The sequence below is a fragment of the Apodemus sylvaticus genome, chromosome 17, assembly GCF_947179515.1.
Source record: "Apodemus sylvaticus chromosome 17, mApoSyl1.1, whole genome shotgun sequence".
Lineage (NCBI taxonomy): Eukaryota > Metazoa > Chordata > Mammalia > Rodentia > Muridae > Apodemus > Apodemus sylvaticus.
Genome location: NC_067488.1, coordinates 16,010,997 through 16,029,985, shown reverse-complemented (window position 1 = coordinate 16,029,985; position 18,989 = coordinate 16,010,997). Strand labels below are relative to the sequence as shown.

The following is an 18,989-nucleotide window of genomic DNA, read 5'->3' as shown; positions in this document are numbered from 1 at the left end:
TATTTTGGAACTTTGGTAACATGTTAAAAGTCACCAGTTCTCAGCATCAATCTTGTATTCTAGATGATAATTTCAAATGACATAAGTCAAGCCTGTTGGTGTGATGGTTTCTCTTGATTGGGAACAATAAAGAACTATTTTTTTAAATAGACCTATATTCAGGCTCATTTTGAATAAACATGCAGTAATAATCATTTCCATCTATGAATAACATTTTTGAAAAACCAAGTTTAAGTAAATTACCTAAAGTCTTGTGACTGATCAAAAATGTGATTCCACTTCATCTCACTAGTTCTGTCTTATCCATTGCGTAGTGTTACCTTGAGGTATTATTTGAAAGGCATAATTTCCTCCTTCCTATTGTCTACTAAAGACTTCTGCATATACTATATTAAAGGAATCTTAAGAGCCAAATGCTGCATTTTATTTACACCCCTATGTTTACTGCTTAGAGTAGTCATATACAAAGGAACTATGTAATGATTTCTTTGTCACTTGATCGATTTTGAGCATTGTAAAAAAAATTTTTTTAGTTGTTTACTTGTTTGTTGCTTTCACATATGATAATTAGGAAAATATTATAGTAACATTCTTGGGAAGTAAGAAACTTGAGAAATTATTGCTCCTCTCTGTTATTCAGGAGAATTTAGCTTTTGAATATATATAGATATACATATAGATATAGATAGATAGATAGATAGATAGATAGATAGATAGATAGATTGCTAGAGATACACATGCACGCATGCATGCACATGTGCATGCACACACACACACACACACACACACACACACACTCGGTGAACAGTTTATGCATACATCTGCAAAGAAGAAAAGGAAGAAGGACGGGAAAGATGAGAGAACTAATGAAAGGGTGTCATTACTTTCTACGAGATATAGGTTCTTCTGTGGGTTCTAATTTAGGAAACATTGCCCAAAAGCCACAGAGTTATAGGAATATTTTCTTATAGAAATGCTCAGGGCAACTGTGCTAATCAACTGTAGCTTAGTTACTCTGAAAACTAAGTATCTCTTCCTTACAGTCCTCTCAAATATTATTATGAAACCATTTTCCATATAGCGTTGCAATTCTACTTGAGATGAAGCCTATTTGCCTTGTCTTAGCTAGATGCAAATTCATCTTACTTCTCAGTGTGCATTCTATAAGGAGTAAATTAAAATATCAGAGAAGAAACTTAGAAAAAAATTTTTATCACCTAACATATTTTACTTGGAAAATAGAAGGAAAAACTCATTTCTTTGATTTGTTCATTGCAAGAAAGCCAACATAATAGAGTATTCATAAAAAATAATTCTAATGTTTCTTGGTTCATAACTTGCATCAGGTGTTTCCAGTTTTTCCAGATGTAAATGCTATGGCACATGTGGCAGTAAACAAGGGCAGTCTTATTTTAAAAATGGTGCACCAAGATTTTTAGAAATGCATAGAAATCTTAAGATAAATTATATCATTCACATTGAACCTAGCAATAAATAAAAATTCAGCAAAATCAATAGTATACGTATATATACACATATATATGTATATATACTGAATATATACACGCATGTATATATACAGTGTATATATACAATATATATATGTCATATATATATTGTATATGTATATATGTCAATATACTTCTTGAGAAAAGCCAATGTATTTTCACCATAGTTTGAATGCCTTGTTATTGAAAGTAAAATATTTCAGGAAGGTTTTGTATACTTTGTAGAACAATGTTAGCAAAACTAACACAAAATAGATTAATATTTTGAAATATTAATTCAAATCTTCGTTTTCCTCACATATTAACTTCAACTTGAGAGAAGTGTTAGGCTGCTGTTTCTTTTAAAATTGCACTGTGTTTTTCTTCCTTATTCACAGTGAATAGACACAATAAGAAAATTACTCTTACAAAATAAGAAAATTAGCCTCTGCATACATGAAAGTCCAATTTTACTGAACTAGTTCAGTAATCACCCTATTGGATCTTTTCTAAAACTGGTAGTTTTAGAATAATTCATACTAAAACTACATGCTTGTTCCAGTATGTCTCTCAGTCGCTGTTTTCAAGACTTTCTGGAAATATCATTATATTTTAATAATACTAGTGTCCCTTGTAAAACTGTTGTTTTGTTCACAGCTCATGTATACCCTCATACACACAAGCACAGTCATACACATGTGCTAAAACACATTGCATTATTTTATATTGCTTGTCATACCTAGCAAAATAAAATTATACATCGCTATTACTCTGTACTTTCTAGAGATGAAGAATAGAAATTGTAAAGATCAGTACAGATATAAGTATTTTAGTACCAAGTACACATTGCACAATGGTATCTAAAATGAACTATACTCACACAGGTAGACCCTTAGGACCTGTAAAGTGTAAGACACTTGAACAGTGACTGGCAACACTTTGTTTCATTTGTGTAGAAAGTTTATCTTACTGTTCTTTTTAAAATTGCAATGTTGGTTTATTTGTTTTGTTTTTTGTATCTTGGTTTTGTTTTTTTTGTTTGTTTGTTGCTTTTTTGATTCTTATTTATTTATTTATTCATTCATTCATTTATAAATTCATTCATTTACACTCCATATTTTATCCCCACCACCACCACCTTGGTCCACCTTCCAACTGTTCCACATCGCATACCTCTTCACCACCCCCTGTCTCCACAAGGATGCCCCCACCCCTACCTCAACTGACCTCTAAATTCCGGGGACCTCAAGTCCCTTGGGAGTTAGGTGCACCTTCTCTGATTGAACACAGACCCAATAGTCCTCTGCTGCATATGTGTTTGGGGCCTCACATCAGCAGGTGTATGCTACCTCTTTGGTGGTCCAGTGTTTGAGAGATCTCCATGGTCCAGATTAATTGAGACTGCTGGTCCTCCTACAGGGTTGCCTTCCTCCTCAGCTTCTTTCAGCTTTTCCCTAAGGGTCAGCAGTTTCTGTCCTTTGGTTGGATGCAAATATCTGCATTTGACTCTTTCAGCAGCTTGTTGTGGTTTTCTTAGGGCAATCACAATAGGTCTCTTTTTGTGAGTGCTCCATAGCCTCAGTAATAGTGTCAGGCCTTGGGACCTCCCCTTGAGCTGGATCCTACTTTGTACCTGTCTCTGAACCATTTTTTCCTCAGGCTCCTCTCCATTCCCATCCCTGTAGTTCTTTCAGACAGGAACAATTATGGGTCAGAGTTGTGACTGTAGGATGGCCCCCATCTCCCGCATTTGATTCCCTGTCTTCCTGCTGCAGGTGGGCTCAGTAAGCTCCCTCTCCCTACTGTAAGACATTTCATATAAAGTCTCTTCCTTTGAGTCCTGAGAGTTTCTCACCTCTCAGGTCTCTGGTGTATTCTGGAGGGTCCCCCCAACCTCCTACCTCCTGAGGTTGTCTGTTTCCATTCTTTCTGCTGGTCCTCAGGGCTTCAGTCCTTTCCTCTCACCTAATAACAGATCAGGTTCCCTTCTCCTCTTCCCACCCCCTGTCTACTTTCCCTCCCAGGTCCCTCTCTACCTCCCCATTTGTGACTGCTTTCTTCTCCCTCCTACATGGGACTAAGGCATCCTCACTTAGGCCCTTCAGCTTGTTGACTTTTTGAATTCTGTATCTTGAGTATTCTGGTGGGTTTTGTTGGTTTTGTTTGTTTGTTTGTTTGTTTTTGCTTTTTTTTTATTTGGCTAATAGCCACCTATTAGTGAATACATACTATGCATGTCCTTTTGGGTCTGAGTTACCTTACTCAGGATTGTGTTGCTTTTAAAGAAATTCCTGGTAAGTTGACTTTACAGATGTGGGACCCATGGACACATCATACCTTGTTTTGTGAGGCTATCCCAGTGTGAACCCTGAAGGTGATAAAAGAGGAAGAACTTCTGTGACTGTGTGGATGTGTGTGCATGTGTTTATGCCTGGACTTCAGAAGAGATAAAGTCACTGAACTTGAATCAGATTTAAATGTACCCAGATTGTACCTTGTAGCACAAGACTTTCTTTTACACAATCAGCTGTGGTCTATCTAAACACAGAATTGCCATAGGTGCTGTTCTTTAGGAGATGAGCATCCTATAAAAGAATCACAGAAAACATTGTATATCAAAGCTATTAATAGACTGACACTGTTTTACAGCAAAACTTCGGGAGTCCTGCTTTGATCCAGGCAATATAATGAATGGTACCAGACTTGGAATGGATTATAAATTGGGGTCAACAGTCACCTATTACTGTGATGCTGGCTATGTTCTCCAAGGTTATTCAACACTTACTTGTATCATGGGCGATGATGGAAGACCTGGATGGAATAGAGTCCTACCAAGTTGTCATGGTAAGAAATATAACTTTTGATAAATTTTTATGATTACATGAAATATTCTGTATTTTAAAAAAGTCATTCATCTAAAATGCAGGTACCAATGTGTTATAGTCAATAAAAAGAATTTATGAAGTAATGAAAAGTGAGTTTCGTAAGAAAATTCTTTAGAAGAGTACATATATTCTTAGCTGTCTCTATGGAAGCAAAGTTTATGTGGCAAGGAAGTTGTCTCAAGGCACAGGTATTTTAAAATGTTTTGTTTATTTTGCATCATCTGGACTAAGAGATAATTTGACACAATTAAATAAATGCATTAACACGTTATTGATGTGAAAATTTATTTGAAACAAGGAACAGAACAATATGTATTTCTCTAAATAAGAAGGTATCTAAAGAGTAATAATACTACAGTATTTGAAAAATACACTCTTGCATACAACTCTGTATAAAAAGGCCTTGCAGGAGCAAGCAAAGATTTCACTGTAGAACAATAATACAGACCTGCAAGTCAGTTGAATGACCTAATGCACTATGCTAAGGTTCACACAGGCTATTAGAAAATGATGTCATCTGGAAAAGAATGTCCAAGTATGAGTACAACAAGTGAGTCATAAAATCAAGCCATTTAGTCATAACCATGAGTTTATAATAGATATAGAATTGAATCAAATATAATTGAATTATAAATATAAAAGGAATATATTTAAACTAACAAAACAAAGCAAAAGAACATTTATTTTGGGAATTTTTAGTTGTATGTACAGATATACAAATACAATAGATATACGTGTGATCATGTGCATAAATGGATGTGTGAATAGCCATGAATCTATTTGGTTATGTGTGCACTGGTCCATTCTGTAAAAGTAAACATATTAACTTACATTTTAGTTTAAGAAATGAAATAGAGAAAGAAAAAGTCTTTGATGTGATGATGAAATGAATAGATTATCAAAGTCTAACATACATCTAATTATTATTGTATAATATAATTACACAAGAATAATTACCGTCATAATTATTTATGTATGATTATCCAAGTTATTTCATCTCTTTAAGCTTGTTTTCTCTTACCTATCAAATCAAGATATTTCATACTTACTTTCAAATTTGTTTGTGTAAGAAATTAAGAGCCAAATTCTGATACCAGGATGTAATCTCAGAATTTAGGAAAAGGAGGTATGTCAGTTTTCAGTCAACCTGGAATAAATATCAAAATCCAGACTCATAAACAATTAACTAAAAAAATCATCTAGTGAGGTAGCTCAGTCATAGGTTGAACATTAGTGATAAATTGGTAAGTGAATCTTTCTAAAACAAAAATATTTAGAAATACCCATTGTGGTGGTTTAAATATGCTTGGCCTAAGAAGTGGCACTATTAGAAGGTTTGGCCTTGCTGGAGGAAGTGTATCACTTTTGGGTAGGCATGGAGTTTCACCCCTAGCTACCTAGAAAACAGTCTGTTCCTAGCCTCCTTCGGAAAAAGATAGAGAAATCTCATTCTCACCAGCATCATGCCTTCCTGGACACCATGGACACTGCCATGCTTCTTGCCTTGCTGATAACGGACCGAACCTCAGAACCAATCCCAGTTAATGTGATCCTTTACAAAAGATCTTAGTCATGGTGCCTCTTCACAACGATGGAAATCGTTCCTAAGACAAAATTTGTACCAGGAACTGGGGCATTCCTCTAATAGGCCTGACTGTGTTTTTGTTTGGAGGAATGTGGATTTTGGGATTTGGATTTGGAAAGACAGGGATTGCTTTAAGTGAGGCTTAATGGGCCATCCAATAAGAATATGGAAACATCATTGCTAAGGGAGATTTGAACTCTGAAGATCTTTCTTCTGATGTGTTGGTGAAGAATGTGACTGCTTTTTCCCCTCATCTCTAGATCCTGCCTAAAGCAGAGGTAAAGAGATTTCAAATCATGGTATTGACAAAAGAAGTGTCAAATCAGCCAAGTTTAGACTTTATCATGATGGTTCACTCTTAAGAGTTGCACCTTAAAAAACAAACAAAAACAAAAACAAATGTATGGTTCAAGAAATTAAAGGGCACCAGGAAATAAAGGAGAGGTGAATCCTGTGTTGAAGGAGAGAAATAAATTAAGGGGCTGGTGATCTAATCTTGGCAAGGACTCACCCAACTAAACTTATTGTTTGTGTTTGAAATTGAACAAGGAATAGTTCGAACTTTTTATCTGAATTGAATTACAATCCAGGAATGGAGGGCACACTTTTAATCCAGATTTTGAATCTGGAAGACTTAGGCTTTTGATCCAGATCTTTAGGCACAGTGGCCATAAAAAGCTTAGGCTCAGGCATGGTGGTACATGCCTTTAATTCCAGGAGACAGAAAAAAAGCAGATTTCTCAGTTCAAGGTTAGTTTTCAGAGCAAGTTCCATGAAAGCCATGTTTAGGGAGTGAGGCATCTGGAACACAGAAAGCTGGTGATAATGTGTTAGAACAAGGGAGGGAGCATGTTCCAGCTCCAGCAAGCAGCACAACTCTCTAGAACTAGCAGAACTTTGGCCACGTGGCTCTGGCTTTAGAAGCAAGAATGGAAGGGACTACTGGAAATATTGATGCTGGTTAGCTGGAGCTAAGAAATTATCTGTGATTAAGAAGAGACCAGCATCACTGAGGTGCAATCTCGGGAAGTGTTTTCTGTGTGCACAAAGAAGCTGTGTTCCAGAGATAGCCAAGTCTTTACCTAGTGCTACAGCTGTACTTGGCAATGTCTAAGAGTTACCCAGATGGTACCTGTTTTGAAAAGATGAAGGAGTCATAAGAACTGCTGAGGCTTAACACTGTGAGAGGCCATGGAAGGTCACTGGTGAAAATGGAGCCTCAGTTGCAGTTGACAGCCCAGTACTGAAGTGGTCTTAGAAAGAAATGAGCCTATGAGGGGCTATTGGTAAAACCTAGCTGCAACAGAAGATCCCCATTGTATTTGAAATGTCAGTGCCATGGGATGACCACCAAGAACAGCTGCAGGGGGCTGGAGTCAACCAGATCCTGGAGTACTACAGAGAGAAGAGCTGGAGAAATGACCTAAGCCCTTTGAAGGAGTCCAGAAGATCATGTGTGGATCCCAAACACTGAACAAGAAGCTGTGGACTAGAAGTTGCTCTGGAGACCCCAAGATGTTAGCGATGCCTGAGCTGAGGGTTATCTGCTGTGGAAAGCTGCTAACAGATAGTAGAACTATCCCAAAGGAAAGAAATGTGTTGCAGTCATCAAAGCAGAAAGCAGTTGGATATCTGAAGAAAGCATTGATATCAAACTTGGAGATGCTGACTATGGATTTTGCCCTACTAGCTTTTGGTCTTGCTTTAGTACAGTATTTCATCCCTATGACATTTTGGAATGGTAATGTTTATCCTGTGCTGGTGGACATATGTGATCTGCATTTTTATTTTGATTTTATAGGGAATTATGGTTAAGGGTTTGGATGAACATCAGAAGAAACCTTGAACTTTGGACTTTTAACATTGTTGAGACTTATATAGACTATGGGGAGTTTTGAAGTTGGGCTAAATGTTTTAGCATATGCTATATTTAAGTATGGCCCATATAAATTCATTTATGTAAACAAGCTTATGGGGGCAGGAAATGGAATATGGTGGTTTGAATATGCTTGGCACAGGGAGATGTGGCCTTATTGCAGTAGGTGGGCCTTGTTCAGGAAGTATATCACTGTGGGGATGGATTTTGAGACCCTCCTCCTAGCCACCTGGAGTATGCTCCTGGCTTTCTCTGAATGAAAATGTAGAACTCTCACCACTATCAGCACTGCCATGATTCCTACCTTCATGATAATGAACTAAACCTCAGAACCTGTAAGTCAGCCCCAATTAACTGTTGACTTTTATAAGAGTTCTTGGCCATGGTGTCTTTTCACAGCATTGGAAACCCTAACTAATACTTATATATTCCCGGTTAAGCATACCATATTTATTATATATTTTCAAGAGCACAGCTGGCCTAGGTTGGAATCCTTTGATATAGTAGCCCAAAGAAAGTTGAACTTTGGATTAATGTTTAATAATTCATTACACAGCTAAGATCTAGTTAGTAGACAAAGCATATATACATAGTGTATACATAGAGACCCAGAATGTGATAACTATTGCATATTAGTACATCAAGGCCATGATTTTCAACAGTACCATGACAAACACAACTGCCTGAGACACATATTTCATTTGGCAGTGCATGTTGTATTCAATTGAACAAATATATATCTTCCATTTTGGTAATAAACATAACATTATATGCTGTAATATGTGAGTACTTGCATATTTCATTTATATTAATAGAAAATGCATATATTATTTTTAGCTTTCTCAAATACTAAGTTTATGGAAATCAAATCAAATTTGTTCAGTGAAGTCTTAAGTTATAAGAAGAATAACTTGAAGATAAATTTGTCATATGAAATTAATATTTATTACAATTAGAGAAAGCAAATTTGTAACTTAGACCTAGATATATTTAATATTAAATAATATTTTAAAATGTTAAGTTTAGCTATGTGTCCTTATTCACTATTTAGATAGAATATCTGATAATGGAATATATTGTATGGTTTAAATTATAATATTTTATGAAGTTATTGAAAATATATTACATAATTCAATGTATTTTGCTATCTCACAAAATGAAGTAAAACATTTTCAGTGTCACTATATTTTTTTATTTTAATTTTTTAGTAGATATATTTATTATTTTTATTTCAAATGATTTCCACTTTCTTGAATCTCCCCTCCCCAAAAGTCCCATAAGCCCTCTTCCTTCCCCCTGTTTCCAAATCAACCCCCTCCCACTTCCTGGTATCTTTGACAAAGGAGCTACAACCATCCAGTGAAATGAAGGTAGCCTTTTCAACAAATGGCGCTGGTTCAACTGGAGGTCAGCATGCAGAAGAATGCAAATTGATCCATTCTTATCTTCTTTTTTTAAAATAATTTTTTATTGTCAATATTCTTTGTTTACATTCAAAATGATTTTCCCATTCCCGCTTTTACCCTCCCCATAAGTTGCCTAAGCCCTCTTCCCTCCGCCCATTCTCCTGTCAACCCCTTTCTACTTCACTGTTCTAGTATTTCCCTACAATGCTGCTGGTGGGAATGCAATTTGGTACAACCACTCTGGAAATCAGTCTGGCAGTTCCTCAGAAAACTAGGCATAACACATCTGGAAGATCCTGCAATACCACTTCTGGGCATATACCCAGAGCATGCAATAAGGACACATGCTCCACTATGTTCATAGCAGCCCTATTTATAATATCCAGAAGCTGGAAAGAACCCAGATGTACCTCAATGGAGGAATGGATACAGAAAATGTGGTATATTTACACAATGGAATACTACTCAGCAATTAAAAAGAATGGATTCATGAAATTTTTAGGCAAATGGTTGGATCTGGAAAATATCATCCTAAGTGAGGTAACCCAATCCCAAAAGAACACAATTGGAATACAGTCACTGATTAGTGGATATTAGCTCAGAAACTCTGAATATCCAAGACACAGTTCACATATCAAATGACTCCCAAGAAGGAGGAAAGAGAGGTCCCTGGTCCTGAAAATGCTTGTTCCAGCATTCTTATCTTCTTGTACTAAGCTCAAGTCCAAGTGGATCAAGGACCTCCACATTAAACCAGACACACTGAAACTAATAGAAAAGAAACTGCGAAAGAGACTTGAGCACTTGGGTACAGGGGAAATTTTCCTGAACAGAACACCAATAGCTTATACTCTGAGATCAAGAATTGACATATGGGACCTCATAAAATTACAAAGTTTCTGTAAGGCAAAGGGCACTGTCAATAGGAAAAAGCGGCAACCAACAAATTGGGAAAAGATCTTTACCAACCCTACATGAGACAGAGGGCTAATATCCAAGATATACAAAGAACTCAAGAAGTTAGACTCCAGAGAGTAAAAATATTTTAAAGAATAAAGATAACAGAAACCTATTTGTTTCTTTAATTGTAGCTATATATAACATTAGATGGCTTTGTGATATAATAACAACATATAAGGGTCAATTATTGCCCAAGTCACATGTAAAAGCTCCAGGAAAATTCATTGTTCTTATAAATTGGTATTTTTAGGAGAAAATTTTTTATTTATGGGTTATTAAATAACATTACAAAATTACTTATATTTAATTCAATGATTAGCTTCTCTGCCCCTTGTAATCATTTTTGACAATATGTTTTTGTAATAAACTTTCTCAGATATTTATGAAACTCTCTGTGATTCAACTTGATGTGTAAATGTGTGACATCATTAATTGAGACTTTGATAGAAAGGCAACAACTCTCTCCTCTTCTGTCTTCCAATTATATTCTCCAGTTGTTGTAGCAGTTGTGTCTGCTACATGTTAGAGTGTTCATGCCACTGTTCCTTATTTTAATACTACTGGAGAATTAGGTCACTGCTCCCATATGCTCCTTTTCATGCTAGATCTTATCTACCATGAGGAGCCTAAGGATTTGAAAACAATGTCAGTGCATATTAAGCTATACTTTAATGTTCAACTGTTGATAGTTGCCTAGTTGATAGAATATAGTCCATAATGCCAAAAATAAAGAAATATTTGTATATCTGTTTGTCTTAGTGTGTTGGGTATTGAGACCAACACCTTGTGCAATCTTTTTAATGTGAGACTTCAGCCACCTTGTTATTTAACACAACTATTTGTCTTCTTAATGTTTTTTGAGATTCACCCTAGAAAAACATAAAGTGCTGTGGAGTTGTCATCTGCTAATTCCAGCTAAGCATATGACATTAATTTATATATACAGACTCTTATAAAAAGAAAACTTATGGGTTAGAGCAGATTCACAGGAATTTTCAAAATTCTACGGTTTTAGAAGGCAAGTTTATTATCTCTGCTTAGGATTAAATATTCATTTCAAATCTCAAAATTATGTTTTAAAGAGCTTAGGATAGACACATTAAGATTTATGTTTGTCAGTAATGGCTCCAAAACAACTGCATTTTGCTGTAATTTCTGCTCAGTGATGAGAATCCCTGAAGTCTATCACAGGAGATTATCACATATACTAAAAGGCAACAGAACAGCACATGCATACCCATAATTTTCTTGAATTTAACATAAAAAATTGTTCTTAGAAACAAATTCCTTGCTTTGTACTTTCAGAAGCATCTGCTGAACAAAAATGTAGTTGCGAACAAACATATGGGATTAAAATAACAGTCAAGTATGAGCACTGTTCATAAACCTCATTCAATATTAAGACAGGAAATTAAGTAAATAGGGACAGTCTCTCTCTCTCTCTCTCTCTCTTTCTATATATACATATATATATATATATATACATATATATAGGATTTATTCTACTTAATCATATTGACTTATTTTATAAGAAGGGAAAGGGTGAGTTAGCTTAGAGCACTAAGTCCTCTATCAGATATAACTTCTCAGTTAGACGGTTTTTCTATTCCATTCTGCATGTATTCATTTATGAAAGTAAGGATGACTTTTAAAGCATGCACAGTATTATATAAAACATGAATTCAAAGACACCAATGGCTGTGCAAAAAAAAAAACCAAAATCAAAACAAAAGCAAACAACAGCAAACCTAAATATGTTATAATATTAAGGTCCACGTCATCTGCCCCAACACACTACTTCTCCTTTTCTCTGCATCCATGGAGATGCTCTGTCAAGTGTTGTTGTTTCATCTAACCATACACTTCTGTTCCCACTCAGATCTTCTGCAATTAATGGTCTCTTAGTCTTAAATGTTGTCTTAGTTTTGCTTTCGGTTCTTGTTATACACACAATGAACAAAATCAATTGGGGAGGAAAGGGTTTTTGTTGTTGTTACTTTTCACTATGAAGAAAATCAAGGAAAGGAGTTCAGGCAGGAAATTAAGGAGACACCAGAGAGGAAAGCTCCTTAATAACTTGGTTTCCTGGGTTGCTCACATTTCTTTGTGTAACCTTGGGTATTCTGGAGCTCAATGCTTAGAGAAGGCTGCTCTCAAACTCACAGAGATCTACCTTCCTCTGCCTCTCATGTGCTACAATTAATGGCCTGCATCTCTATAACTTATGTCTACTTGTCCATTGGTGACACACCCTATAATAGGATATGATCTCTTCCATAGTTATCATTTAAAAACCTGACCCACAAACTTTCTTAAAATGGCTAATTGGATGATGTTATTTTCTCAATGGGTATTCCCACTTCCCAGATAATTAGATTGTTTCAAATTGACATAAACCTAAGCATCAAAAATTATACTTTCAACTCTTGCTTGACCATCTTTCTCACTTATTTTTAAATATTAACAGTTGTCTTGCAGTTTAAAAAAATCGTAGTTAGTTTTGCCCTGATTCATAGATATTAGATTGGAATTAGCATCTATATCTGAAATTGCAACTGTATGCCCATAATAAAAGTATCTCTGGGGGCTGGAGAGATGGCTCAGCGGTTAAGAGCAGTGACTGCTCTTCTGAAGGGCCTGAGTTCAAATCCCAGCAACCGCATGGTGGCTCACAACCATCTGTAATGGGACCTGGTGCCCTCTTCTGGTGTGTCTGAAGACAGCTACAGTGTACTTACATATAATAAATAAATCTTTAAAAAAAAAAAGTATCTCTGATATGCAAAAAGCCCCAGGTACATTAATGTCCTCAGAAATTTGAAATTAAACCATAAAATGTGATATGAGTTTAGTAGTAAATTATCAAAAAATATAGCGATGGATCATGACCCTTTATAATATGATGGGACATGGACAAGCAAGGGCTAGATTTACAGAGGAAAGTCTAGAAGAGCAGGTAGATGGGTCCAACTAATTTACAAAGAGATGTTAAGGCTGACTATAATCTCAAGAGTAGGAAATGATAGTGTCCTCATGTTACAAGTGAAGAAAACAAAAATAAACATAATAAGGTTCAAGTATTCAGTTATCTCTTCTGAAAAATTGTCTCATAATCGTTTTATTACAGCATTAGATGGGTTTTTCAAGATTGATCAGGGGTGACCCGTAGGTTTTTTTTGTTGTTGCTGTTTTTGTTGTTGCTAACAAACAGTTTAAAATACATTCCTGATAAATAAACTGCACATAGCTGGGTGGTGGTAATACACGCCTTTAATCCCAGCACTTGGGAGGCAGAGGCAGGAGGATTTCTCAGTTCGAGGCCAGTCTGGTCTACAAAGTGAGTTCCAGGACAGCCAGGGCTATACAGAGAAACCCTGTATCCAAAACAAACAAAACAAAACAAAACAAAACAAAACAAAAAACCCAAAAAACAAAAAAAAACACAAAACAAAAAAACAAAACAAAACAAAAACAAAAACCAACGCCCCTGCATCTATAAGCATTTATACACAAGGATTAAAATCAAAATGAAGAGCTTTACAGGTGGGACAATATAGGCAATTTTATCTTTTTACCTTTGCAATGTTCTTTACTCAATAACGTAGCAATTCAGTAACATTTAGGAAACAACATCATTTTTTAATTTATTGATTTTTTATTAGATAGATTATTTACAATCCAAATGATTTAACCTTTCCTGCTCCCCCTCGCAAAAAGACCCATAAGCTATCTCTCCTCCTCCTGCTCCCCAATCAATCCCCTCTCATTTCCCTGTGCTGGTATTTCCCTACACTGCAGCTTAGAGCCTTTCCAGGAACTCTACTCTCTTTGATGTCCAACAAGGCCATCCTCTGCTGCCTTTACATCTAGAGACATGGGTAATACCCATGTGTACTATCTGGTTGATGTTTTTGTCCCTGGGAGCTCTCTCTGGCCGTTCCTCAGAAAACTGGGCATGATATTACCAGAGGACCCGGTTATACCACTCCTAGTGCATGACAGATACAGAAGGGGACACTCTCAGCCAGGGTCCCAAGCAGGGGAGCTAGAGTAAGGACCCAAGGAGTTGAAGGGATTTGCAGCGCCATAGGAGGAACAATGATATGAGTCACACAGTACTCCCAGAGTTCCCAGGGACAAAACCATCAACCAGGTTTGTTGTTATTTTTTAAGATTTATTTATTTTATATATGTGAGTATACTGTCACTGTCTTCAGACAAACCCGAAGATGGCATCAGATTCCATTACAGATGGTTATGAGCCAAGATGTGGTTGCTGGGAATCAAATTCAGGACCCCTAGAAATGCACTCTTAACTATTGACCTATCTCTCTAGCCCAAGCCTTAGATTTTTAACACAGTAGAAAGCTATACTTCTAATATTATCAAATGAGTTTTGTTGATGAAATTGGCAGATGTCTGATTCTGAAGGATTCACAAAATGTCATTCTGTAGGACTTCTTGTTCCTGGGATTTGAGTTAAGAAAGTTAGCAAACAGGCTAGCTAAGATGGACTAAGATGGCATAACTAGACCCTCCTTCTGGATGAATGAGTGAAGAAGACAGGATGGAAGTGTCTGGCACACTGAGAACTTTCATTGTAAAGTTCCTGCCTTTACTTGAGGAATACTAGATCCATGAATGGATTTTTTTTTTTTACTGTCCTTTGATCACATTACTAATCAGCTTAGCACATTGTTCTTAATTGGCTTAGGAACCCTCATTACTTTCATTTATTTCCTTCAGGCCTGCCTCTTGTGTGGCAAGAGATATTTCTTTTATCTTGCTTACCTGATTCCTATTGTATTATCCACTAGATTTTATTTGAAATTGGATGCACTGAGAATTTGAAGCCAGTCTGGCCTTCATGGGGCCCTATTTAAACACTGAGTTACTGAATAACTGCATGTGGTTTCCATAGTGACAACATATGTTCAATCACAGTATAGTGATGTGTAAACTCAACACAAAACTAATACTCAGTAAATATTTTTTATTTTAACAGTTTTTTTGTAGCATATCTTTATCCTGATAGGCACTAGAGAGATGGCTTAGTAGTTCATCAAAGTCATGATTTTAAATACTTACTGTGTTTCTATGATCTTATATAGTTTGGATTTTATTCGTTTTTCTTTTAAAATTTCTACAACTTAAGAATGCCTGGAGGGAAGGGGGCTTATGTAACTTTTGGGGAGTGGGGGGGGGGAAGAAAAGGGGAAATCATTTTGAAATGTAAATAAAATATATATTTAATTTTAAAAAAGAATGCCTGGAATATTTTTGTTGGTACCTCAGTACATTTTGTACAGCTACAAAGAATATTTGAAAGTTATTTAGTGAGAATACATATACTTAGCATAGTGTTAGAACTTGAAATTTTTATATCTGGATTTTACATGTGAAATTCACATTTTAATCAGACCTGCTTGCTGGAACATGTATACCAGTGGAGGACAGAGGAAAAAAAGGCAAGTGTAGGCCTTCCTGAAAGAAACAAGACAGAGGTGGAGGTAAAAAACGAGGGTGCCTTGGGGTAAGATAAGTGTGTGCCTTCTTGCAAGATTCAAGATGGAAGTAAAGTTTGAAATAGAGGGAGCCTGGAGAGTACCCAGTCTCATCTCTTCTCATTAACTTAGTACCCAAATAAAAATTCAGCCCAGTGATAATAGTACTATTCTGTACAAGAGGGAAGGGCTCTCAATCCTGATTTTTTCTTAGAGGACCTACCTGTCAGATGTGCTCTGAGTGTTGTATTTCCAATTCAGCTTGACAAACATATTCAAACTATAACCACTTTTTAAAAAAATACCTTATAAAATGATATGTGTTATCAAAAACAGGCGGTTAGATTAAAGGTTTTTTACTTATTTCTGGAATATAATTTCAGGCTATATAGAGAAGTCAAATTAAGACAAATTTATTCAAAACCGTTAACTAAATGCCTAAAATGTGTTTTCACATTTCTTCTCACATGTAACTTTGAGTAAAAATTAATGACCTTAATAGGTACCTTTTAGCCATAGTGCTAGCAATTCTTTTGAAAATACACACTGCTGTTTGTTTTGAAATAAATTTATTTATAAAATAAGTTTATTTCATTAATACTAATGTAAATATTATATTATAATGTAAGTGTTCATTCACTCAACAACAATGTATAAATCTGTCATGTATAAATATATTGAGATTAAGCACCCAATTGCCACCTGACTCCATTGTTCACCTTGGAAGTATTAAAAAAAAACAAAAAACAAAAAACCTTCTTACCCTACCATTTGAAGAGAAAACTAGAAAAATTTAAAGATTTCTAACTTCAGTGTGATCTCTAATTAGAAACCTCTTATGACCTAAATTTAAAGAAATTATGTTGCTTGTATAATTGAAGATTTAAATAGCTAAACAAATCTTCATAAATCTTTTATTCAGATGGGACTTGATAACAAAAAAAATCTATTTTTTAATTACATCTTGCTTCAGTTGTATGTGTATACATATGGGCCATACTCACTTGCATGCAGAAATCAGAGGAAAACTTGGAGGAATCATTATGGTGAATGGAAATCAACATGACAGGCGTGGGGACGATCCTTTCTTGCCCCCACCTCCACCCCTGTAGGTCTGAGCTAAAATTCTTATTCCAGAGGTCTTAGAGTTATACAAAACTCTAGTGTAGTATTCCATTATAAATGCATATGTAGCTTACCTAGTTAGCACCCTCAGACTTCTAGAATTTGCTGTCATTTAAAATTTTGACGTAATTAAATCATGAAGATGAAAGGTTCACAAAATCAAGCTGTACTCCTAAACAATTTTTCAGCATCATTAGCCACATCTGCCTTTCATCAACAGCACACAGTAATTGTGTTTACAGATAGAAGACACTGAGAATACATTAGTAAATGCAACATATTCTGTGCTGTGAAAATACAACACTAGGATAAAACCAAAGAATGCTTTGTTTTCATATTAGAGTGAAAAATATTACTTAAAAGGAAACAAAATGAAAAGCTGATGTTATTGAGGACCTGCCATTTTCCAGGCACTCACAAATACATTATCTATCCAGAGAATCTGCCTCAAGCATTGCAGTCTATACATCATATTGCACGTAAATCTCTCTAATGCATTGGATTAATACTATGTGGAACACCTTCTGTGCAGATCATTTTCCTGAAAATCAATGCTTTTAATTACGTGAATTTTTGCACAAATTTTGTGACCACTGTGCTTCAGCTCACATAGGACCCACATCTCCAGAAGGATGGAAGCATGCCCTTGAAATCATTGTCATATTCATATCTTCTCAACTCTAAACTGTCATAAAATCTGTATTTATCTTAAACTTCAAAGGTACCTTATAATATGTTACTAGTTTTGTAGAAAATGAGAAAAAAATCCAGAACGTTGAATTAAGTCATTGATTGCTTTCCTTATTGCTAAAGCAAGAAAAGTCTAGTAGCAATAACATTAAAGTCATGAAGACGTTCAAATGTTGTTAGCAATAAGACAAAATTTTGTCAAATCTTACTTCTACCGGTGATAGAAATCCTGCTAACAATTCTTTCTACATAACCTAAAAGTTAGTGAAAGCTATGTCATTATTGAATAAATACATCTGCATAATGTAACACAGGTTACTGTCAATCTGCAAAAGAACATACAAAGAGTAAAGAGAATCTTCTCATTCCTTTAAGAAGTTTTATAGGAATTAAAACAAAGCAAAATTTTCCAGCATTGGTGATAGATGGCTGTAATTCTAGTAATTGGAAAGTTGAAAAATTCAAGATCACCTTTTGTGATATAGAAATTGTTTCCATCCTAGAATAATTAGTACTTTTTCTAAAAAATGGGAATTATTAATGCTTAATAATGAAGAAAAGAAGAATTATGTTTATCGTGATTCTATGAGAATCCAGTTGGCATTTTTGTTTTTGTCTTTTGTCTCATGTTACTTATATGAGATCCACAGTTTGATGGTGCTAGTGGCCTCTTAGCTGGTTCACTTTATAATATAAAGTAACAGTAGTTTCAAGTAAAATATTATCAACTTAAAGTTGGTCAATGTTTCCCTTCCTTTTTTTTACTAAGTTACATTTTTAGCTCCAGTGATCAAAATTCTCCAAGATTTTCTCTAAGATTCCTAAGGAAGAATTGTGTTTATACAAAGGCAAAGTTGAGCTATGTGTGCAACTGAGACTCTGGTCCCCTCCTCAGCACACAATTCAGTGAATTAGACTGAACTGTCAGAAATGTTAGTGGAGTGTGAGGTAGTTCTAAAGAGCCTCACCTCAACTCAAGTACAAGGTATTTCTCTCCAGTTCCAAGCTTAGTTCATGGAATTTTATGATTCAGGAAACTGATATATTTTAAATGAAAGAAAAAAGTGAGTCTCAAATACAGATAAAATATTCTTGATTTTCATAGGACAAAGCAAAACCATGAGAAAAAATTCTTTGGAGGATAAGAGCAGATGTATGACAGAAAGCAAGGTGGTGAAGAATCATAACTGGAGTACAGATTTCTAAACTTGGTACACATTGACAAAACCTGAGTGCTCTTTTAGAAGTGCCATTTAAGTGCCTAATCCCAAAGAAAAAACAGAAATTATAATTCAGTATAGGTGTCAAAGGATGCAAATACAATAATGAATGCATAAGGAGAAGCAGCTACTGAGACTGACCATGCTTCTGAGATTGAGGATGTCACAGAAGAGGTACTTATATGTAAGGCAAGGGTACTAACCAGCCTGTTGGAAACAGGATAACTGCAGAGTAACCTGGGAACACAGAA

The 18,989-nt window shown here is 35.5% G+C and overlaps 1 protein-coding gene across 3 annotated transcripts in view; it reads left to right on the top strand.

Annotated features, from left to right (window-relative positions):
* Csmd3 (CUB and Sushi multiple domains 3) overlaps positions 1–18,989 on the top strand; it is a 1,209,570-nt gene that overhangs the window by 929,345 nt on the left and 261,236 nt on the right. For all 3 annotated transcript variants that reach the window (XM_052161507.1, XM_052161506.1, XM_052161505.1), the window contains one exon: positions 4,137–4,331. In XM_052161507.1, the coding sequence (XP_052017467.1) occupies positions 4,137–4,331 (195 nt within the window). The remainder of the gene's footprint in view (positions 1–4,136; positions 4,332–18,989) is intronic.